Source organism: Suncus etruscus, chromosome 2, assembly GCF_024139225.1.
Source record: "Suncus etruscus isolate mSunEtr1 chromosome 2, mSunEtr1.pri.cur, whole genome shotgun sequence".
Taxonomy (NCBI): domain Eukaryota; kingdom Metazoa; phylum Chordata; class Mammalia; order Eulipotyphla; family Soricidae; genus Suncus; species Suncus etruscus.
In genome coordinates, this window is record NC_064849.1 from 115298982 (window position 1) to 115323352 (window position 24371).

The 24371-nt window shown below is 38.7% G+C and overlaps 1 protein-coding gene and 1 non-coding gene across 2 annotated transcripts in view; one reads left to right on the forward strand and one right to left on the reverse strand.

Moving 5' to 3' along the window:
• Nucleotides 1-2831: 2831 nt before the first annotated feature.
• MIER3 (MIER family member 3) overlaps nt 2832-24371 on the reverse strand; it is a 31492-nt gene continuing 9952 nt past the window's right edge. The window contains exons 2-11 of the mRNA XM_049768126.1: nt 23020-23154; nt 21848-21968; nt 20272-20357; nt 19574-19646; nt 17740-17888; nt 13914-13995; nt 11824-11918; nt 5347-5474; nt 5122-5264; nt 2832-5018 (exon numbers count right to left, since the gene is read on the reverse strand). Coding sequence (XP_049624083.1) covers nt 4561-5018; nt 5122-5264; nt 5347-5474; nt 11824-11918; nt 13914-13995; nt 17740-17888; nt 19574-19646; nt 20272-20357; nt 21848-21968; nt 23020-23154 — 1470 coding nt within the window. The 3' untranslated portion in view covers nt 2832-4560. The remainder of the gene's footprint in view (nt 5019-5121; nt 5265-5346; nt 5475-11823; nt 11919-13913; nt 13996-17739; nt 17889-19573; nt 19647-20271; nt 20358-21847; nt 21969-23019; nt 23155-24371) is intronic.
• Nucleotides 19995-20101, forward strand: LOC126003082 (U6 spliceosomal RNA). Its single transcript, XR_007493625.1, has one exon. It is a non-coding gene; the product is annotated as a U6 spliceosomal RNA (small nuclear RNA).

Here is a 24371-nt window from a genome sequence, read left to right on the forward strand (position 1 = left end):
ATGATAACAGAATGAATGTGGCTTTACACAAGAAACCAAAGCAGAGGAGCCACGGTGTTTGCTTACATTTTTATTCACTTCCTTGTTTAAAAAAAAAAAATCTGGACACTACCTGCAATCCGGTATCTACATATTTTGGATGGAACTAGAAATGCCCTGGTCTTTGCAAATGAAATACAGGGCGACACATGTGAACCCAAGAGGAAATGAGTTTTGTTCTGTTTGGGGGCCACACCTGGCAGTGCTCTGGGGTTACTCCTGGCTCTGCGCTTAGAAATTACTCCTAGTGGCCCGGAGAGATAGCTCAGCGGTGTTTGCCTTGCAAGCAGCCAATCCAGGACCAAAGGTGGTTGGTTCGAATCCCGGTGTCCCATATGGTCCCCCGTGCCTGCCAGGAGCTATTTCTGAGCAGACAGCCAGGAGTGACCCCTGAGCACCGCCGGGTGTGACCCTAAAACCAAAAAAAAAAAAAAAGAAAGAAATTACTCATAGCAAGCTCAGGGGACCATATGGAATGCTGGGGATCTAATACGGTCAGCCCTGCACAAGGCAAAAAAAGCCCTACCTGCTGTACTATTGCTCCAGCCTGGTAAATTAGATTTTTAGCTGGAAAAGAAACAAAGTTGGGGAAGGTGTAGCTAGAACCTGTAAAATTACAATTATTAAGAGTAATTTACTGTAAAATATAGGAAACAGTAACAGATCTGACCAAATTTCAGATCTCAAGCCTTCCTAAAACAGTACTTAACGCATAATAGGCATTAAATACATATCCCCAGAATTAAATTATGAGTCTTATATTTGGGAGGGCTAGAATTTGATTACTGATGGAAATTTACTTGAGGGATTAAAGAAAAGGCTACCTCAGCTATTTATTTCATTACTTACCAATCAAAAAACATTATTTACTCCACCCAAAACCAATTTAGCAATGGTTAACTACCCATTTGTTTATGGCATATGATTCAGTAAGTAAAAACCCTTTTTGTGGCAAATACTCACGCAAACCAAGAAAAAAAAAGATTTCCAGATGTTTATTTCTGGAACTGTACACCAGGTATTAAAGTACAACAAATACAAAATAATGCTCAAAAAAATCAGTGTTTATGTACAAATATTAAAATCAATGCAACAATAGCAACTTCCTCTTGAATATCTGATACTAAAACTTGTTCTGATTGTCACTAATTAATCTCATACTCACAGGGTACTTATTTCAAACTGGGAAAACTGGAATCACTGCTCATCTATGAGGAATTTTAATATCTACCATATTTAACAATAAAACTAATAATTTCCTCCTTTTAGTGAAAAAATTATGAACTTCTTACAAAACATAGTAATGTCAATATTTTTTATAAATTATTTCAATTCCATTTGTCGACACTGTGCTTTGAAACTCTGGGCAAACAATCTCCTTGGTGGTCAGGTTTATTACTTTACATTCAATGTTGAAATACTCACTAGAGACTTTGGTAAAATTAAATAGTATCACTCTGCTCTACTAGCTCTAACGTTCTCAAATATTTATGACCTTCAATTTCAAAAATTAAAAAGGAAATAATTGCACAATTCTTTGACCTAATTGTACACACTTTAGTATTGTTTAAACAGTATTCTACATCCTTCAAGTAAATTCAGCAGTTGACCATGACAAGAGGAAAACTAAACATTTAAAAAGCTAGCATGAAAAAGATGGAAGAACAACTAACAAAGTAAAGTATTGCTATAATCACAGCACCAGTTACACTTCTAAATGAATCCGCGTCCTCTTTAAATTCCCTGTACAGAAAAGATAAATCAGCCAACACTGCAACTGCTCACCATGAATTTTTGGTTTGTTCATACAAAAATAATTCAGAAAGAAAAAACAAAAACAAAGAATTTATCACAGTTTGTTATAAGAATTGTGCTTAACACTTGATAAAAAAAAAGGCATTATTGTTTTTTTTTTTTATATTCTTATAAACCAGTTATTTTCATGCTCTCAAACGCAATTCTTCTAATAAACAGTAACAAATTCCATAAAAGATGCGTAAGTCAGGGGGGGGGGAGAACAGTAAAAATGCAGCTTTAAAAGAAAATTCAATAAATAGCTATTTTACATGGATGGTACAATTATGAATGTCACAACAAGCATGCACAAAAATGGTATAATACATGGCAAAAACAGTCAGAAAATATTGAATTAGATCTAAAAAGGTGTGAAGAATTTACACATATATACAAAAATCTTGCAAATTATTGCCTCATTTTAACAAGGAATTAAAAGTAAACGTTCCCAGCTAGTTAGCGCTCTGAGAGGCTAAAACCAGATTAGTATTTTAAAATCTATTAAAACTTGCTGGAATTGATTTTTCTCTCATATCATTTTCTAAATTTTGGTCAAAAATCTTTATTTAAATAACTAAAGTGTCCATTCAACTGCTGATAATCCAAACTTCAGATAAGAAACACTGTTTCCATCTTATATCAAGATCCCAGCAATGCATAGATAAACTGAATATATTACTGCATCAGCTACTGAGAATGGGCATGTTCATTTAAGTGCAACTGGTATTAGCATTCAGTCATCTTTGTGATATCACTTTATACAGATCAGCCACTGTAAACCCAGAGTGAAAATTAAAAACTACAACAATGGAAGATTATGGCCAGTATCTTTCTAAATTATAGCTTTACTGATTTCTAACAAACGAAGTTCAAAATTTAGCACAACACCACAGCGATCAGAAGCTGAACAAATTGGATAAAAACAACTCTAAGCAACAGAATCCAGGCTACCCATTATTTACCGTGCGCATACATGAATGCTAGACTTTTGATGTATAAATTAGAGACTGGTTTTAAGTTATTAATTTAACTAAGTTTGTCCACTATGCTAAACTAAATTTTATAGTGAATGTGCTATTGCGTAAACACTTCAAAAGCAATATCTTCATTAAAATGCTGCAAAGAAAAACAAGAATACATATCATCCAAACATAAGGATGACATTGCAGTTCACAGTTTGTATAATAAATACCCTCCCTTTCCATCACTAAGGTTACTACATCTTACCTACTCATCAGCACAACCTTGAAGCAACTTATACTTACAAATATCAGCAATGCAGTCAAACATCTAAGCTTTTTGCAAAGCAAGACAACTAGTAGAAATTGAAATTTTTTAATTAAGACGGTGCAAAAGATAAAAAGTAAAATTCATTTTAACTGAACTCTAAAAATAAAGTAAAGCTTACTACATTCTAATACTGTATTCATCTTGTTTGAGTTCACCTTATAACTTATAGATGCATGTCAACTGAGCAAAAACAGCCAATCTTGACAATGGCTTCTCATTCACAATGTTTTCAATAGAAGCAAAACCAAGTATATTTGAGATGTATCTGAATTTCTATCACTTTTTAAGACTTAAAAGTGATGGCATACCATTCTATTTCAGATAGAACTCACATTTTTTTTTCTTGCCAACTGTTCAAGCTAAATAAAAAGTTTAAATATACTTCAAGGTTCTACTGCATTATGTAAAATCTAGAAGGCTCTTCTAAATATCAACACTTTGAACTGCAGTGCTACAAATAACTTAAGAGGTGTCCTGAGATGTCGTCAGTCACTAAGAGGCCACCGTAGGCCCGGTAGATTGTGGCCCGCAAGCCAACCATCTCAGGATTAACAAAATTATTAACAACTGGTAAGGTTTTCACAATGACAATCTTGACATGGTGGACAAAACCCCATCTGAATGTATCTTCAGATGCCAATTTTTTTTTAAATAAACGAGGTTACATAGAAATCTTCCTCCTAGTCAAATGACCCATTCTGTGTAAGGTAGCCCAGGTCTCAAATTTTGAAGCAGAATCCAAGACAGCGCCTTCATGACTTGCACGCAGTTCCTTGTGCTGGCTTCCATTAAGATGGACTTGTTGTTTTGTAAACTGAAGAACTGAAGTGCTCTAGTTGAGTAACATGAGAGAAGATCCCATTTAAAAAAGAAAAAACCTTGCATGTTTATGCAGTTGAAAGAAACACCTACCCCTGCTTTTAATTAAGAAGACAAACCCCAAAAATGCTACATAGAGCAGGGACTGGGATCGGTACCTGTAAACATTGTTATTCCACTGCATCCATTACGGCAAAAGAAACTTACATGAAAAGAAGCCACTCATTCAGTTCAGAACATCTGTGCTGGTTTTGAGCTGGTGGCCTCTGTCTACAGGTTTCAAAACGGGAAGTGAGGGAAGTGGGGGAACAGAAAATAGAAAAAGAAGGGACTGGGGAAAGAGGTATTGGGGGATGAGGAAGAATAGATAAGCAGAGCTTAAAGCTGCACCACAGAGTTCAATCTTAGTTCCCAACTCTGCTGATCATAGTTCATTTCCACATTTATGGATTGAAAAATGAAAATACTCTTGACAAATCAAGATATAGTTCTATACATACTGACATCACTGATGTCATAGTGAAAGAGGTTCAAACTTCCAGTGAAAGACTAAGCAAACCTGACTTTCCTCAAGTTTACTGGAACTACATGCCCACTGCTGGGCGCCTGTCAGGCACGTCACTCAGAGTGAAGGGCAGCATGCTGATGCAGAGCATGGGCACTAATGAAGCCGTTCGTCTCGCTGGTAGACAGACTGCCAAAGTCAGCCACAGAGACAGCCATTTTGGCACTGGTGATGTGATGCGTGTGATTCTCAAAGTCCACACCCAAGTTATTTACAGAGACCTCATTCATAAAAGATTCAGGAACAGCAATGCCCATTTTTAATCTCTTTGCTGGCCGTTCTGATTCTTCACTGCACATGTTCATGGAGTTTAGCTCTGAGTGGTAAAATCCAGTCTCAAATAAATTAAAACAATCATTTTCCCCATTGCTAGGCAAGGTAAGTAACTCCTCTGTTACGACAGGCACATGATTGACTTGTCCACGGGGCGTGTTACCCAGTGGAGGAAAGCTATCATCCAAGCAATTCACATCAGCGGGGTTGCAGGCTGTTGCTACACTGTTGGTCAAAGCTGAAATAAAAGGGAAAAGGGTTAAGTAAACAATTTATGCTATACAACACAGAAGATACAAACATACCTCATGGTATGTTACATCATGCAGAAAAAGATTTACCTGTCAAATCACTGGCAGTGAAAGAGTTGAGAATGTTCAACTGTTGATCAGGAATAGGCTCTGGGCGGTTAGAAGTTAAGGCTGAAGAATTTACTGTCCCACCCAGAGCTTCTGTTTCATCTACCAAACGATCCATATAATCCCTGAAAAAAAATGGTGCTCATTTGAGGACTGCATTTCACAACTCAAGATCAAAGTCCCTCAAGTGAGGCCCACAGAACTTACGTAACTCCAGGATGATGGTTATATCGTTTCTTTCCAAATCTTGTCTGTTGAGCAAAGTAATCATAACGTTCAGATTTCTTCCACATATAGTAGAATGCTACACATTCGGCCACTGTTCTAGTTCTCACCTAACCAAAAAGAAAGCCGTACTTTTAAAAAATAAACCAACAAAACCAACTCACTTTACAAAATTATTTTTAAACAACATCCTAACTTCAAGTTATAAGTCTTATTTTCTAAATTTCCTATTATGACACAAAGAACATTTTATTAATAAAATGTCTTGACATTTACATTATTTAACAATAAAGCTACCTTAAAAAGCTTAAGGTAGGGCCCGGAGAGATAGCACAGCGGCATTTGCCTTGCAAGCAGCTGATCCAGGACCAAAGGTGGTTGGTTCGAATCCCGGTGTCCCATATGGTCCCCCGTGCCTGCCAGGAGCTATTTCTGAGCAGACAGCCAGGAGTAACCCCTGAGCAATGCTGGGTGTGGCCCAAAAAAAAAAAAAAAAAAAGCTTAAGGTATATTTAAATGAGTGTTAATTTATAAAATAAAAGTGCATTTAGAAAGTATCATAGACGTTTTTTTGGTTTTTGGGTCACACCCAACAGCATTTAGGGGTTACTCCTGGCTCTACACTCAGAAATCGCTCCTGACTTGCTTGGTGGACCATATGGGATGCCGGGATTCGAACCACTGTCCTTCTGCATGCAAGACAAATGCCGTATCTTCATGCTGTCTATCCGGCCCCAAGTATCATAGTTTTACTGAAAATCCTAACAGGTTTGTTTGTACAGCATTTCTAGTTTGTTTTGGGGACACCTGGTAGTGCTCAGGGTCTTATTATTCCCAGATCAATGTTCACTCCCAGTGCAAAGGATCATGAAATGCCCGGGATAGAACTCAGATTTCTTCTTGCCGATGGTGTCTTTCAGGCCCTTGAGCCATAACTCTGGTGTTGGGAGCCATTACTAGTCTTCACTGAAGACTAAGACTCTCACTGTAGTTCTGAATGCACAGAGATCTACCTCAGGCTTCTTAGTCCTGAAAGATCTATGCACTTTCTTAAAAGGCTATTAATTCCAAAAATTACACGTATGTTCACATTTTATATGGAGAGGGGCTGCAGTATCATTAGTTATTAGAGGGCTCTATGACTCAAAAGAGATTAAAATCCCCGGGCAAAGAGGAGCAGCACTCAACTGCATCTAGAATGCAGCTAGGATGATTTATTAGCTAAAGGCAGAATTTTTTTCCCTCTTCAACTATTTGGCTCTACATTTTTTTTGGGGAGGGGGGGGCTCTACTTTTTAAAGTGTTTAAAAACGGGCCCAGAGGGCCCGGAGAGATAGCACAGCGGCATTTGCCTTGCAAGCAGCCAATCCAGGACCAAAGGTGGTTGGTTCGAATCCCGGTGTCCCATATGGTCCCCCGTGCCTGCTAGGAGCAATTTCTGAGCAGACAGCCAGGAGTAACCCCTGAGCAATGCCAGGTGTGGCCCAAAAACCAAAAATAAATAAATAAATAAATAAATAAATAAATAATTAAAGTGTTTAAAAACAACAATAAAATTGAACCTCACAAACTTGGTTCCATATTCAGATCAGGGTTTCTCTAAACACACACACACACACACACACACACACACACACACACAAATAGCTACATGTATGAGTTCAGAGAAACAGACTAAATTTTGTTCTAATAAAAAAAGCACTATCTAGTAAAAATAATAATAAAAATAAGCACTACCCCTGCTCAACCATTACTTGGTATGGTTTTATTTTTTATTATCCCTATCCTGATTAGTAGCCATGTTGCGCTATATAGGAGCATAATAATAAGAAAACGTTTTAAAAGAAACCAAACTTTCTTCCCCCAATCAACAGTAGTACCTCCTAGATCTTTGGTACTTAAACTGCAGGTCTCTGTACCACAATGGATTGCAAAAGTGAACAAGCAACAATCAAAAATTAATTCAGGGGCTGAAGTGGTAGCATAGCAGTAGGGCATTTGCCTTGCATGCAGCTGCCCAGGACAAACCTGGGTTTGATCCCCAGTGTCCCATATGGTCCTCTGAGTCAAGAGAGATTTCTGAGTATACAGCCAGGAGTAACCCCTGAGGGTCACCAGATATGGGTCCTCCCCCCAACAAAAACAAAAACAAAAACAAAAAATTCAAAATCAAATGCTTAATAAACCCAATTTATTTCTGGGGATCCACTTCCATGTTAAATTTCTCAAATGAAAAGCCATAATGCCTGAAAAAGATGAAAAAGCAATCCAGGCCTACTGAAGATGGGCTTTATTTTGTCTGACTATAAAATATATAAAGTCGGTATTTACCCCAGAACAAAGATTATCCCTGGATCCTTTGTATCTGCTTACAACTTGGTTTTACCCCATACAGAGAATGTCTTATATGTAAACCTGGGCAGGACTGCATCAGGATGGCCTGAACTATCTGTCCTTAATCTGACATACCTGTGTTGCTTGGGCCACCATGTGGATCTAGGGATCAGGCTTGGACCTCGTCAGTGCACTCCAGCCCCCAGCACACTGAGCTATCTTTCCAACCCTCATGCTTTTTCTTTTGGTTTTTGGGCCACACCTGGCAGTGCTCAGGGTTACTCCTGGCTCTGCGCTCAGAAATCGCTTCTGGTAGGCTCAGGGGACTGTATGGGATTCTGGGGACTGAACCCGGGTCCAACCCAGGTTGGCCATATGGAAGGCAAATGCCCTACCACTGTGCTATCACTCCAGCAGGGAATAGGGTGTGGTGTGTATATGAAGCAAGGTTGCTTTTATTGAAACTTAATTAGAAAAATTTGAGAGGAAAGTAAAAGAGGAAGTATAATCTTCAAGATAGAACACAGGGGTAGTCTTTGTACTCAATAAAAATGTCAATTCTTGGGGCCGGAGAGATAGCACAGCAGTAGGGCGTTTGCCTTGCAAGCAGCCGACCTAGGACCAAAGGTGGTTCGAATCCCGGCATCCCATATGGTCCCCCTGGCTTTTTTTAATTTTGTTTTGTTTTGGTTTTTGGGTCACACCAGGCAGCGCTCAGGGGTTATTGCTGGCTCTACACTCAGAAATTGCTTCTGGCAGGCTCGGGGGACCATATGGGATGCCAGGATTTGAACTACCGTCCTTCTGCATGCAAGGCAAATGCCTCACCTCCAAGCTATCTCTTCACCCCCCACCCCCCATGGTTTTCTGAGCAGATAGCCAGGAGTAACCCCTGAGCACTGCCGGGTATGGCCCAAAAACAAAAAAAGCCAATTCTGGCAGGCAGCTCATGCTCTAAACAAGATAGAAAATTGCCAGTCTACACTTGTTTCACCCTTAGTCTGGTGTGGATCATTTCAAGTGCAACCTTGCTTCAGACTCACCTGGGATTGGAGATACAGCGCAGGAGGTGATTTTACAGGGTATAGCCCAACTTAAAACAAAAATGTATCTGCTGCTCTTCAAGCCCAGGTTCTTTTTTTTTTTTTTTTGGTTTTTGGGTCACACCTGGCAGTGCTCAGGGGTTATTCCTGGCTCCAGGCTCAGAAATTGCTCCTGGCAGGCACAGGGGACCATATGGGGCGCCGGGATTCGAACCGATGACCTCCTGCATGAAAGGCAAACGCCTTACCTCCATGCTATCTCTCCGGCCCCTTTATTTTTTATTTATTTATTTTTTTTTGGTTCAAGCCCAGGTTCTACCTTGAACACATATCATGCTTTCTTCTATTTTTTTTTTTGTTTTGTTTTGGGGCCACACCCGGCAGCACTCGGGTTACTCCTGGCTCTATGCTCAGAAATCGCTCCTGGCACAAGCTCTGGGGACCATATGAGATGCTGGGATTTGAACCATCAACCTTCTGCATGCAAGGCAAACACCTTACTTCCATGCTATCTCTCCGGCCCCTCTCTCTATCTTTCTTAACCTTGCTACTTCTCTCTTTCTCCTCTCTTTCCTCCACCCCATTCCCCCCTTGAGATGAACTTCATATGTATAAAAAAGCATTAGGGTTGGAAAGACAGATCAGTGTGCTTGGAGTGGGAGTGTACTGAAGAGGCCTAAGCCTGTTCCCTAGATCCATATAGTGCTCCAATCATCACAGATGTGTTGTTTGGAGGCCCAAGGAGCAAAAGGCTTAATAGGTACTACATCAGGCCCTTGCCTTAAATCTCTGGCCTGGTTGACTGACAATCACTCCCACCAATTACATTCTTGGGTATAAATCTAACAAAATACATGCAAGGTCTATGAGAAAAATTCTAAATCCTGATGAAAGATATCTAATAAAAATCTAATGTAGAAATACTCCATATTCATCAACAAAAGCTGTCAGGTTTTTTTTTTTTGGGGGGGGGTTGGGTCACACCTGGTGGCGCTCAGGGGTTATTCTTGGCTCTGCACGAGGGACCATATGGGATGCCGGGATTCGAACCAACGTCTGTCCTGTATCGTCTGCATACAAGGCAGGTGCCCTGCGGCTGTGCTATCTCTCAGGCCTGGCTGTCAGTTTTTTAAATTTAAGCAATAGATCCAGCACAATCCCAAGTAATCCCAGTGTTTTGTAAACACTGAAAACTAATTCATATGGAAAGGCAAAAGAATCAGAAAAGCAGTGTAATATTTAGGAGAACAAAGCTGGAGGACTAACACTACAGAGTTCAATACTTACTATATATTATAGTTACAGTGATTCAGAGTGTGGTACTGAATAGAACAGATAAATGAACAGAATTGAGAGCCCAGAAACAGACCTATACAGACATACATACAGTCAACTAATGTTTGACAAGAGAACAAAGGCTTAGTCAACTAATGTTTGACAAGAGAACAAGAGAACAGTCAAGGAAGGGGAATCTCAACACACAGTGCCAGAGTAACTGGACATTTACTCGCAAAAGCAAAACCCCAGAAAATCTAGACAAATGTTATGCCTTCTACAAAATTAATTCAATAGGGTAACAGTCCCAGAAGTCGAATGCAAAATTTTGTAGATTTCATATTGCCTTAATTTAAGATTCTTTCATGTCACTTTAAAGAGAAAAGATTATTTGTTTTTTTTTAATTGAACAATATTCCATTACATGATGTGCCAGTTGATTTATCCATTCACCTACTGGAAATACCCTAGGCTACTTTCAAATGTTGGCATTATGAATAAAATTGCTTTATATATTTAATCTATTTAATTTATATGTGCAAAAGTTATGTAAACAAAAGTTCTCAGTTTCTTTAAGTAAATGTTGATAAGTGTAAACATTGGATTGCATGGTAAAAGCATACTCACTTTTGTAGGAATATACCAAATAGTCTCTTCAGAAGAGACTATTATTTGCATCACCACTAGGAAAGATTTAGAGTTCCTACTGCTCTACATTTTCACCATCTGATGTTAGAATATTTTTAGTAAATTTACTTATCTTACTTCCTTTAGTAACTGTAGTTCTTACTAGTGAGGAGAGATTTTTGAGGCCACCACAAACCTCTAAATAGCTTTAGAATGAGTCAGGGAAAATGTGAGAATAGAAATACTTCCTAAAAAATGATTGAATCTGGGCCCGGAGAGATAGCACAGCGGCGTTTGCCTTGCAAGCAGCCAATCCAGGACCAAAGGTGGTTGGTTCGAATCCCGGTGTCCCATATGGTCCCCCGTGCCTGCCAGGAGCAATTTCTGAGCAGACAGCCAGGAGTAACCCCTGAGCACCGCTGGGTGTGGCCCCCCCCCCCCCAAAAAAAAAAAGATTGAATCTAGGGTTAGATAGTAAAACTTTGCATGCAAGAGGTCAGTTCAATCCTCTACATCACATAATCCCTGGCAAGTTCCAGGAGTGACACTTGAACACTAAGTTAGGAGAAGCCACTAAGAAGCACCACAAAATGCCCATCCCCTTGGGAGTCAGAGAGATAGCATGGAGGTAAGGCGTTTGCCTTGCATACAGAAGGACAGTTCAAATCCTGGCATCCCATATGGTCCCCGAGCCTGCCAGGAGCGATTTCTGAGCATAGAGCCAGGAGTAACCCCTGAGTGCTGCCGGGTGACTCAAAAATATATAGTATATTTTCTTTATGAAAATTATATGCAAGAGGATGTGACTATATCATCCGTTAATCCATGAGCAGAATCAGTTTATATAAGCACATCCCAATTAAATTTAGAGCAATGTTGGAAATCTTAGTGTTAAAAATAAATATATATCTATGTATTTTATTTTTTGGACCAACGGACTTAAAAATTAGTTGCTTCAGAACTAGAGAGATAGTTCAATGAGCTGGAGTTCATGTTTGCCTATAGGAGGCGGGTCCCCTAGACAGCACACAGTCCCTCAAGCACTGTCAGGAGTGACCCTCAAGCACTGACTGGGTGGAGTACTAAGATCTTCCGAGTGCAGCCCACAAAGAAACAAACAACTGCTGCTTCTAGTCATTTTCATTATTAAGCAACTTTTCTTACAATGTTCTTAATTTACCTTATTCTTCTGTATAAGATGAAAATCTTTTCCAAAAAGCATAAGTGCATGTTCAAAACTCCGGCATTCTTCTTCTGTCCACGCAGTCATTCCTTCTAAAGAAATTTTAGGACAAAATTCATTGGCTTCCAAATGAAGTGAATCACAACTATATTCAGTTTGCTTTCCCTATAAAAAGCCACACACACTTAGACATACACTCAGACACACACACAATACATGAGTGTGTACGAAGAAAATTTTTGTAAGGATCACCAAACATAGCCATATCCTAAGTCTTAAAAAATACGGAATATTAAAATATAAACTTTTAAAAATACTTTTTCTTTGCATGGTGGGTTAAAAATGTAATGTCTGCCTATAATTTAGTCTCACTGCTGTCCCATGTTTTTAAACACTAAACATTATATATATTGTTTTGGGGTCCTACCCAGCAGCGCTCAAGGGTTACTCCTGAATCTGTACTAAGAAATCGCCCCTGGCAGGCTCAGGGATTCATATGGGTTGCTGAGATTCGAACCACCAGCTGTCCTTGGGTCAGCTTCATGCAAGGCAAATGCCTTACCAATGTGCTATCTCTCCGGCCCCTGAACATACATATTTTATAAAATACAATAAAAAATTATTCACTTATGGAGTTAAAAAGAATCCCTTATTTAGGGGCCAGCGAGGTGGCGCTAGAGGTAAGGTGTCTGCCTTGCAAGTGCTAGCCAAGGAAAGATCACGACTGCAGTTCGATCCCTCGGCGTCCCATATGGTCCCCCCAAGCCAGGAGCAATTTCTGAGTGCTTAGCCAGGACTAACCCCTGAGCATCAAACGAGTGTGGCCCGAAAAAAAAAAACAAAAAAAAAAAAGAATCCCTTATTTAATCATACATCAAAATCCTCCAGTGGTCCTCAAACTATGGCCTGCGGGCCACATATTGTATTTGTATCTGTTTTTTTTCTTCATTGCAAAATAAGATATATGCAGTATGCATAAGAATTTGTTCATAAGTTTTGTTTTTTCTATAGTCAGACCCTCCAATGGTCTGAGGGACAGTGAACTGGCCTCCTGTTTAAAAAGTTTGAGGAGCCCTGTGACCTACACTCTTTAACTTAGAAACTAAGAGCAACCAACATTTACTTAAAATTTGTTTGTAGACTAATATACTCTAGAAAAAGAAAGAGAATAAAAAACAGTCCAGACGGTGAGAGATTAAATTCCATTCAGCTTCCTAGCAAACCAGTCTGAGGCAAAGATGTAAAGTGTCTCATATTAATGGTCAGATAGATGCCTGGAGCCATTAAAATACAACATAAAGGTGACAAATAGCTCAAGAAATAAAGACATTGGGTGTAGTGTTTGGGAATTCTGAGACCTGAAGATAATGATTTTCACTGGTGTTAGGGAAAAGGCTCAGTTAAACAGCACCATGTAAGGCCTGGCACCACACACAACATTTTTTTTTTTCAAAGGAGGAAACATTCCAATCGTTAAGTTTATATGTACTGCTTTTAACTTTCATACCTTCCCCACTGATTGACAGACCACTACTAATTCTCTCTACATATACTTTATGAAAGCTGTGCTATGGAGCATGCAATCCAGTTATATGACAAAAACATCAAAATTAAAATGAACCATCTTCCTTGATGTGCATAAAACAAATCCTAGGCATGAAAACAAAACATGATTACTAAAAATATTTCCTTCAGTAAATTCAATGGAATATATCATACATGTTTCCTTTTAAAAATATTATATCTCCTTTTTATTTTCCTGTCTAATTAAAAAAAAGCAACTTTTTTCTTAATGAAATCATAAAACCATTCTTTTTCATTACTTTGGATATATTGTCATCTCTGGGGCTGCTTTGTTCTGTAACTATTTCTTCAAGAAAGTGGAGGTGACTGGGGGGTAACTAATTTGTATCTGAACAATCTCTGGTACGTCTAAAATAGAGGGCAAAAAAAGAAAATATTATTTGCTATGAAAAGGAACATACATCTTACAAAAATTGCTACAGGATGCTCCATTCTTTATGATATTTTGCTTATTCTGAGCCCCCGAAAGACAATTTCCCTCTCTGATCCCAAGTCTTTCTTACCTTGAGATGCCTTTCCATTGCAGCAGTACCTTTCCATCGCTTCCTTTATATTATGGTTACATTTGAGAAGTTCATATAATGCCTGAAACAGGAGAAAAAGAAACTGCTGTATAAAAATTACTAAATGTAGCACAGCAGTAGGGTGTTTGCCTTGCATGCACCAATCTGGATGGACCTGGATTCCATCCCCGGCATCTCATATGGTCCCCTGAGCCTGCCAGGAGCAATTTCTGAGAGCAGAATCAGGAGTAACTCCTGAGCACACTGGGTGTGGCCCCAAAACAAAAACAAACAAAAAAACACTCTCCCTTCTAGGTGCTGGAGTAATAGCATAGTTGTACACTGTTTGCCTTGCACGAGATCAACCCAGGAAAGACCTGGGTTCGATCCTCAGTATCCCATATGGTCCCCCAAAGCTGCCAGGAGCAGTATCTGAGCACAGAGCCAGAAGTAACCCAAGCGCTGCCGGATATGGCCCCAAAACAAAAACAAAAACTCTTTTCTAAACAAGTTGCTAAAAAGTAAAAGATAGCTAATACTAGTAAATAATAATCAAATGATTGATAACAATTGAAAACAACAATGAGCAGTTGCTACAAAAGCACTTAAGTCAGTATTCATTTCTAATTTTAAAAGAGATTTGTTTGCCTTGCATGCCAAAGGTCAGTGGTTCGAATCCCGGGGTCCCATATGGTCCCCCAAGCCTGCCAGGAGTAACCCGAGTGTTGCCAGGTGTGACCCAAAAAACAAAAAAAAAAAAAACCCACATAATGGTGGGGCCTGAGAGATAGCACAGCAGTAGGGCATTTGCCTTGCACGTGGCCAACCCAGGAGAAAGTGGTATCCCATATGGTCCGCCGAGCCTGCCAGAGGCAATTTCTGTGAGCAGAGCCAGGAGTAACCCCCGAGCATTGCCGGCTGAAACACCCCCCCCAAAAAAAGAGACATAATGGTAATAATTGTTAGTATATAGATATTTCTTAATCTCAGTCCCTGGTTCAACACAGGCTATCTCAAAGAAAATCTGTATCAAACCAAGACTGAAATTATTTATTTTGGGAGTGTGTGGAGATCTTTGGGCAACACACTGTAGTGAGTGTTCGGGGGACATCTTGTAGTACTAAGGATAGAGCCTGAATTTGGCTGCAAACAAGCACCTTAACTCTGCACTTTCTCTCCAGCTCTGAAATTCTTTTTCTTTCTTTTTCCTTGAGTGTGTGTGTGCGCATGCGTACACATGCTGCAAATTAAAACCTAGAGCCTCATACATGCGAAGCAATCATGTATGTATGACTATATTACATCCCAGGTCTGCAGTTATTCTTACTATATTAAACCTTAGAGATGCAGTATCTTTCATCAAAAGCAGGCCTCAAACTATTACTAACAATGCCTTTCAGAATTATGGCTAGTGCAGGAGCTAAACAGCAAAAATAACAGAAAGTAATGGACCAAGAATGAACCAAAAAATAATTTAGCAATTACCTTAAGGCTAGAAAACCTATGTGTAGGGAAGAGAGTTCAAAGGTCTGGAGCATAAACCCTGTTTGATCCAGTTACAAATTTTAATCCCTGACAGGGCTAGCACTTCACTGATGGGTCCTTAAACTTTAGGACTGAATGGATACTACGTGTGTCCACCAGACCCTAACACCTCTGGGAAGGCCCCACCACCACAAAAACAAATAACTAGAAAATCTAAGAGAAAAAAAGATTAATAGTTCTTTATTGATTTATAATACACAATTATAACAGCTCCCACTTAATTCTATTAAATATACATATCATTTATCATATATATCATTGTATCATATATATCATTTAATGAGATGCACAAAGAATTTCAGATAGATAGAAAAAAAAATCTCAAAAATCGAAATAAGGGCCCGGAGAGATAGCAGAGCAGCGTTTGCCTTGCAAGCAGCCGATCCAGGACCAAAGGTGGTTGGTTCGAATCCCGGTGTCCCATATGGTCCCCCGTGCCTGCCAGGAAGCTATTTCTGAGCAGACAGCCAGGAGTAACCCCTGAGCAACACTGGGCGTGGCCCAAAAACCAAAAACAAAACAAAACAAAACAAAAAAACCCAAAAAAAACCCGAAATAAATGGCTAATCATACCAAGTTTCTGATGTAAAAATGTGATTTTTTTTTTTTGGTTTTTCGGGCTACACCCGTTTGATGTTCAAGGGTTACTCCTGGCTAAGCGCTCAGAAATTGCACCTGGCTTGGGGGACCATAAGGGACGCCGGGGGATCGAATCGCAGTCCTTCCTTGGCTAGTGCTTGCAAGGCAGACACCTTACCTCTAGCGCCACCTCACTGGCCCCAAAAATGTAATGTTTTAAAGAATTTGAAAAATTCTTCCCAAGTTAACTTATAGTTAAATGTGCTATCATTAAAAAATCCCAATGGAATTTCTTTGACAATCGACAAAAAGTACTTTAAAGGTCAGCTAGCATGATTTTTCTCAGTTCCTCAGGAATTCCAGTGAGTCTACCTGTCTCTGGCTACCCACCAGTAAGGATCACCTAGGCAGAAGCTATAGAGTAGAAGAGGCAGAATTACAGCAGAGGGCAAAAAAAGGTCCATTTGGAGGGCAGAGCAATAGTACAGCAGGTAGAGCATTTGCCTTGTATCTGGCTGACCTGGGTTCGATCCCCAGCATCCCTTAAAAAGCCTGCCAGGAGTAATTTCTGAGCATAGAGCCAGGCGTAACCCGATGCCCCTGGGTATGACTCAAAAAAACAAACAAAAAGAAGAGGTCCATTAAAAAGATCCTTACTGAGAACTACTCGGACCCTCATCCTGCACACAATTAGGAGCACTGCAGCATATATACAGTATCAACCAAATGCTACTATTTACAGTTTATTAGACATTACCTTTCATCACCTTTCATATTCATAAAAAAATTCAACCATAGACAAATGACAAATTCAGTATTCCAACTATAGAATGAAATATAGTCAGCAAGAGAGAGGTACTAAGGAATTCTAGTGGCAAACAAAAATAAAAGGAGTTGGAGAAATATTACACAGGCAAACTGCTTGCTCTGCATGCTGAAGAGGGTTACGTTGCCAGGAAGACATATGGTTGGCCAAATACCACCAGGAGTGATCCCTGAGCACTGCAGAATATGGTCCACTCCCAAGAACCTCCCCCCAAACAAAATAAAGACAAAAAGAGGGGCAAGGAATCTATGGTAAAGCACATGCTCTGTGAGATTCTGGGTTCAATTCCTAGCATCATGAAAATAAAAAAAACAAACATAAAATAATCTAAAAGTACCAAAAGAGGGACCCATAGTACAGTAGGTAAGGTACTTGTCTGGTACACAGTCAACCAACTCTGGGTTCAATCCTCTGAGTATCATCAGGAGTAACTCCTGAACACCACTGGGTATGACCCCAAAATCAAAATAAATAAATTAAACAATAAAAGAATCAGAAGAACCAAAAAAAAAAAAAAAAAAGTATAGAAATGGCTATGACTAGATCTTGGGAGTTTGTTTTTTAAACCAAAATTTACCAATTTTTAAAACCGTATCAGATCTGGGGCTGGAGAGATAGCATGGAGGTAAGGCGTTTGCCTTTCATGCAAGAAGTCATCGGTTCAAATCCCGGTGCCCCATATGGTCCCCCGTGCCTGCCAGGAGCAATTTCTGAGCCTGGAGCCAGGAATAACCCCTGAGCACTGCCGGGTGTGACCCAAAAAACAAAAACAAAAAAAAACCATATCAGATCAAGCCATCCAGTTCATATCTAAAAAATAACTGAAATATATGAAGACGTGTTTGTTAAAGGAATATGTAATAAGCTGAAGTGTACCTGTTCGTTGTCTCTTGTAATTGTTCCTGCAGAAGCCCGATCCGTTTTGCCATTTCCAGTTCTTAGTGAGGCCTCAACAAGATATTCTTTAACTTTGCTCTCCACAACCACACCAGGACGCCAAAGTAATTGGTCTTCATTTTCATACACTGAAAATTCCATTATCACATTAAAATTAATGAGCATACTCAAATATGTAGATATACATATATATACATATATATATACATATTTATATAAATTGGGCCTTCTCTTCTTTGACAGATTATACAAGAGGGCAAGAAACTAACTTTGAGAACACTGTAATTTATCTGGCAAGTAAAAGCTTAAAGACTTTTAAAAAAACCTTTAATGGACCAAGTAATCTAGCAATTAGAGCAAGTAGCATTTTGAGTGGATGAATTTATTAACTTTCTATGTCTAGTAATATCTAATGTCAGATTTCTGTATGGTGTCTAATAATCTTCTGATAAAGGGGTAAAAATAATTTGTGTAAATTCCTTATTGAGATTTTCTCTTGAACTTCTTAAATGGCTCTATGCAAAATTGCAAGCAAAAATAATTGGCAATACTCAGATACCTAAGAAAAGTATATTCGTTTCTTTAATTTCTCCCAAGAGGTGAATTTTCATTTAAAGTGCAAAGCAGATTTATAAAAAAGGAAACCAATGACAAATGAAAGAAATTAACTTTCCCCAAGAGCTAAGATGACTCTGAAGCAATTGTCACTAAAATCAGTTATGTCATCAGTGCACACACTGTGCTGCTGTCCTCAAAGCTTCTCACATAATGAACAGATGGTCCAAGCAGCGGACCAAGTACTACCAATAGTTTGCAAGTGCAAACCAGTCTCTAAGTGTGTGAGAAATCTAAGACATCACTAACAAAATAACTCACTGAGCACTCACTGTGCTCTATGCAAAGTGCTTTACAGTTATAACTATATAGAGTGGAAATTATTCCCAGTGAGAAACTGAGTATGTCAGTGAAGCAACAAGGCTGCCTCCTGAGGGAAGATTCTAGAACCAGTTTATTTTCTCTTTTGGTCAAAACTAAAATAGGTAAAATCGTTTGAACTTGCTTTTCAAAAGACAGTGAAGGTATAGACCTTCCTTCCTGAATGTAGAGAACTAACTTCTGTCTCCATGATGTTCAGACACTGTAGATCATGTGTTCCTGACCAAGATTACGTGTGGTATTGTGGTGGATGGGAAGTCTGAGGCATCTGAAGATGATCACCTATTATTTGCTTACCTGGGACAAATGTCCTTCAAATCTTTGAAAGTAATTTAGAAAACTAGTATAGCTAGGAACTGTGAAGGCTAATAACTGCAGGGAAATCTTTCCTTCCTTTAAATGAGAATAACCTGACATAATAAAAAAGAAAGAACTCAAGAACTGCTCTATTACTGTGCTGCTTTTGTCCTCTATTTAACAACGATGAATCAACTCTTCAGTGAGTTTCTTTTATTTTCTTCTCCTCAGAGTGTTTCTTTCTAAGAGTATCATGTCCCAAACACTATCATTCTCTAAGGTGATAAGGTTCTATCCACTTCTGTGCTCCGGCAATCGCCTTCAGAAAGAGGCTCTCCATTATTCTAACAGGCAATAAGCACATTGTCTTCTAAGAAGCACTGTGTGGGAAGCAGGTAGCTCCCTGAGTCCCATGGTAAATTTTGATACATTTTCCCTGAATCAGACCAAAAATATGTTGACATTGGAACTTTCACTCCAAACTAAACTGCCAAGACTGGTATAGAAACAAATATTTAAAAGGGTTATTAAGGGCTAACTTTGCCTACCAAATATTATTAAAATAAAACCTCTTCCTTACCTTTCTCATTAACATCATACTCTCCAAGGTATGGGGGAATCTCTGCCTGGTACTGTAAACCTATCATTATTTCCTGCAGGAAAATTTACAATTTACAAATATTAATTTAAAAAGTTATTTTAAAATATCAATTAAAATATTTTTAACTTTAAAAATATATTTTAAAAGACTTAAAAATAAATTAAAGACATTTCAGTATTTAAAATTAAAAAAAATTAAATATATAAAGATCTTTAAAATTTAAAGATATTTTGGGGCCTGAAAGATAACACAGTGGTAGGGCAATTGCTTTGCAAGCAGCTGACCCAGTACCAACAGTGGTTCGAATCCCGGCATCCCATATGGTCCGATTTCTGAGCATAGAGCCAGGAGTAATCCCTGAGTGCTGCTGGGTGTGGCCCAAAAACAAAAAACCAAACAAGTGCTCACTTCGGCAGCACATATACTAAAATTGGAACGATACAGAGAAGATTAGCATAGCCCCTGCGCAAGGATGACACGCAAATTCATGAAGCGTTCCATATTTAAAAACAAACAAACAAAAAATATCAATCTAAAAAGTTACGATTAATTTACAGAGTTCCAACTCAATCAGAAATGTTATTCACAACAAAAATTAAGTTACCAAATTATTTCTAAATATTTTTAAAAAGTGTCTACATACAATGTTGCCAAGTTATGACAATAATTTAGCTTACCTTTCTCAATTCTTCAGGTGAGTTACCACTATCTGTTTCAACATCTTCAACCTCTGATTCCTTATCCCCATCACATATAGTGTTTGCTTTTAAAAAGAAAAATTAAATTTTAAGAAATGTTTTCCTTGCCTATTTTTGCAGGTCCTGGGAGAATGCCTAATATATGGTATTATTTAAATGTTGTAGAATAAATTAGATTAGCACAAATATACTGAACCTCTTAAATTAATGGAAAGTACAAGAGAACATTTTGACAATAGTCAAAACAAAATATGAAACACTAATACACAATATTCCCATAATTATTTAGTGTGCAGTCAATTTGGAAAGGCAAGAAGGAAAACACTAGGTTCGCCTTAAAAAAGAAAAAAGTACTGGTGACTGAATTACTCTAGCCCAGAATACAACACACAAAGAGCTGAACATTTAGTACATCAAAATTACACACTGCGCAAACTCTTTTAAGTGTATCAGAACTTGTTAACTGACAGGTCTTCTACCGTAACATACCTGAATAATAAACATAATTGCATTTAGAAATCATTTCTATTTAAAGACCTTTTAAATATTATTATAGTTGTTTGTTTGGGGACCATACCCATCAGTGCTCTGGGCATAATCCTAGCCCTGTGCTCAGGAATAATTCATTACTGAAGGGCTGGGGGACCATAGGCAGTCCCAGTGATTGAACTCTGGTCAACTGCATGCAAGGGAACATAGGCCTTACCCACTATACTATGGGTTCAGTCCCCCTTTAAAGGGGTATTGATATACATTAAGGAATATCATAAGATCTAAAGAGAAAGAAAAATAAATCACGTTTATTTTTATAAAAAAGTATGTTTTGAGCAACTGATATTTTCCAAAAGCAAGAAAGGACTTTAAGAAAAGAGCCTATAAAACTTTACAGTTGCATTAAGATAGGCTCCCAAGGGGCCCAAGTGGGTAGCACAGTGGTAGGATGTTTGCCTTACATGCGTCTGACCCAGGATAGACTCTGGTTCAATCCCCAGCATCCCATATGGTCCCCCGAGCCAGAAGAAATTTCTGAGCGCAGAGCCAGGAGTGACCCAAGCGCCATTGGGTGTGATTACCCCCCACCCCAAAAAGATAGGCTCCCAAAACAATGAATGTCTTGGTAAAGGAAATAATCTCGAAAAACTAATCAAATATTTCATGTCAAATAGCATCATTAATTTACATCTATTTCAACTTTTTTTTTTTTTTTTTTTGGTTTTTGGGCCACACCCCACACCCGGCGTTGCTCAGGGGTTACTCCTGGCTGTCTGCTCAGAAATAGCTCCTGGCAGGCATGGGGGACCATATGGGACACCGGGATTCGAACCAACCACCTTTGGTCCCGGATCGGCTACTTGCAAGGCAAACACCGCTGTGCTATCTCTCCGGGCCCCTATTTCAACTTTTAAAAAAAGATGTTATAATCTTGTTCAGATTACACTTACACTTCATTGCTTAGGTAAAAACATGCAGAATACCTTGATATACTACTAAATGTCTGAAACATCTCAATCTAGAGCAGAAATGCCACTATGTCAATAATAACTGGGTTTCTTACATCGTAAAGGTCGAGGGAAGAAATCTGGTGTTTCATGGGAAGTCACAGAGGGTGTCAGATCATCTGCGGAAGACTGAGTTTCCTCATCATCACCTGATAACAGGTCTTTTGCTATTTCTTCCTGTAAGAATAGGAACGCAGTAAAACTATTAGAAACAATTACCTATCATTAATTTTTAACTTGTCTTTTCATAACAGTATTTGGTATCATCACTAGTAATATCACCTTTAGTATTAAGAAAATTAAATTTAATTCTCCTAGAATCAATTTCATGTACATATTTAATAGCATGAATAACTATTAAAAACTAATATTAAACACATATCATTATTCTACCTTATCAACAGGTAAAATTTATCTTACTCCTAAGTAGCAGCAATTAAACTTACTTCCTACCCACTGTCTTTTGATTCTGGATCCTAAACTCACTTTCAATCACATAAATAAAACAAGAAAAAGTTTACAAACATCATTTTTATGATAAAAGTCAAGCTAATCAACAGTTGTAACTAGTGATATGATTCTAAAACAAATGGGCTTGAAATTTTATTTTCATGTATAGTCATCTTTAGTTCTAGACCTAGGAGGTACTCATTCACTAAAAACAAGAACTGTTAAGATTCATGAGAATATTATAATCGCATTTGAATAAAAATAGAAACAGTAAAACTTAAAGGAAGAGGTTCCAGGATGTGGATTCCTCTCCCTACCTTAGTTCTTCGAGGTGAGGAAAGCTTCCTATAGATGTGTGCGCAACCTCTTTCTTTCTTCAGCAGGCATCCGGCTTCCTCCACAACAAGTGTGTGTTGAGACATCTTTCTGGATATTTGGCTGCTGTGGCTACTGCCACTTACCAGAGCCCAAGAATATACAGCTTCTCTCTAACCACACTACAATAAGCAAACTTGGAAGGACTCTGAGGGACTGATCAATAAATTCAAATGTTTATAGCTATAATATAGCTTCACAAGAAACTGGAAAATTTGTGGGAAACTACCTAAGCCAAGTATTAAAAAGTTTTAGAACTTTTTAATATGATCAACACTAAATATTTAAATATCACCAAAGTTATAAGCACAAAAGATCAAGAAGTTTATATTTCAGAATTATGAATAGCTTTAAATTGAAGATACCAACAGAAACAAAGGAATCTAGAAATCTTTGTACTTACTTTGTCCAATGTCATATCTGGTAGTTCATCAGCAAGTTCACTTGGGGAGCTATTTGCGCTAGAATTTGCAACAGCTGGAATTGTAGATTCATAGCCATAGAATGCCAGTAAATCTTCCAGAGGCATGTTTCCTTCCTATTGAAATCAGGGCACAAATACATGCTCAGTAGATGCTATGATACTGAAGTGCAGATTAACTGTGATACCCATAAGCTCCCAACTGATCAAAACAAAAGTATGAAATCAAAGCCCGATCTTTTCCTCAGAAAAAAAAATCTATTGTCAGAAAACAGCATCATACAAGAGAAACTATGAAACATCAATAAAAATCTAACAATGGACATCTTAATTTTTATTTTCAGTATCATTTACTTTTAAAAAACTGCAACAACAAACAAAAAGACCCTTCATGAAGAAAAAGATGTGCCTTTGAAACATTTCCAATTAATCAATGATCTCATGTAGTTTTCATCTTTTTCCCTTGAAACAAACAGTTGACCACTGTGGCTATTTCCTTTCCTGGGGGATGGGGAGAGCAGTTAACTTGGCTAACTGGGCTGGAGACCAATGCTAGGCCCTGAGGATGCAATGCTGCTTGTGCTGTCCAGTGCCAGGGAATGCCAGGGACCACCAGGACTACCGTGGTGCTCAGGGGCTTAGTGCCACATCCTGCTCAGGTGAGTTGCTAGAGATCAAATTGGGCTCCCAAGTAAGGAAAAGCAGGTGCCGCTGACTCCTGTGCCTTTGGTTTATTAGCAGACACTTGACGGCATAACAGATATATTTAACGCTCAAAACATAACTCACCTTGTATTTTCACAATACTCGATGCCTGTTCTTCCTCCTACATACATCTGATAAAATCTCTATCACTATCTACTGCTTTAAAGAAAGCTAAAGCTCAGTTCCAGGTTTAAAGCCCAGATTCCCCAGTTCCTGTACGAGCAGCACCACTTTGATAAAATTACATAATATGACTGCAGCGCTGCCTGTGCCATGCCCAAAGTGGCACCCAGTCCCTGCTTCCCGCCCTTTTAACAATCTCAAACTATCTTTTTGGGCCTGGGAGCTGAACCCAGGACTCACAAATGTAAGGTAAGAACTCTATGGCTCAGAGGAGAGAAGTGAATTATTTCCTTTCAAAAAATATTTGTAGAGTTGGAGAGCCAAGCACATGATTTGCAGGAGGACTGGGTTTGATCCCTTGCACTGCTGGGTGTCCTAAGCATGAATGGAAGACACCTCAAGCACAGAATTGGGAGTAGCCAGAAATACCCAGAACAGAAATATTTTAGCTACTGAAGTGTACAGATATTATAAGTTTATTTGGGGGACAGGTATGGTACTTAGGA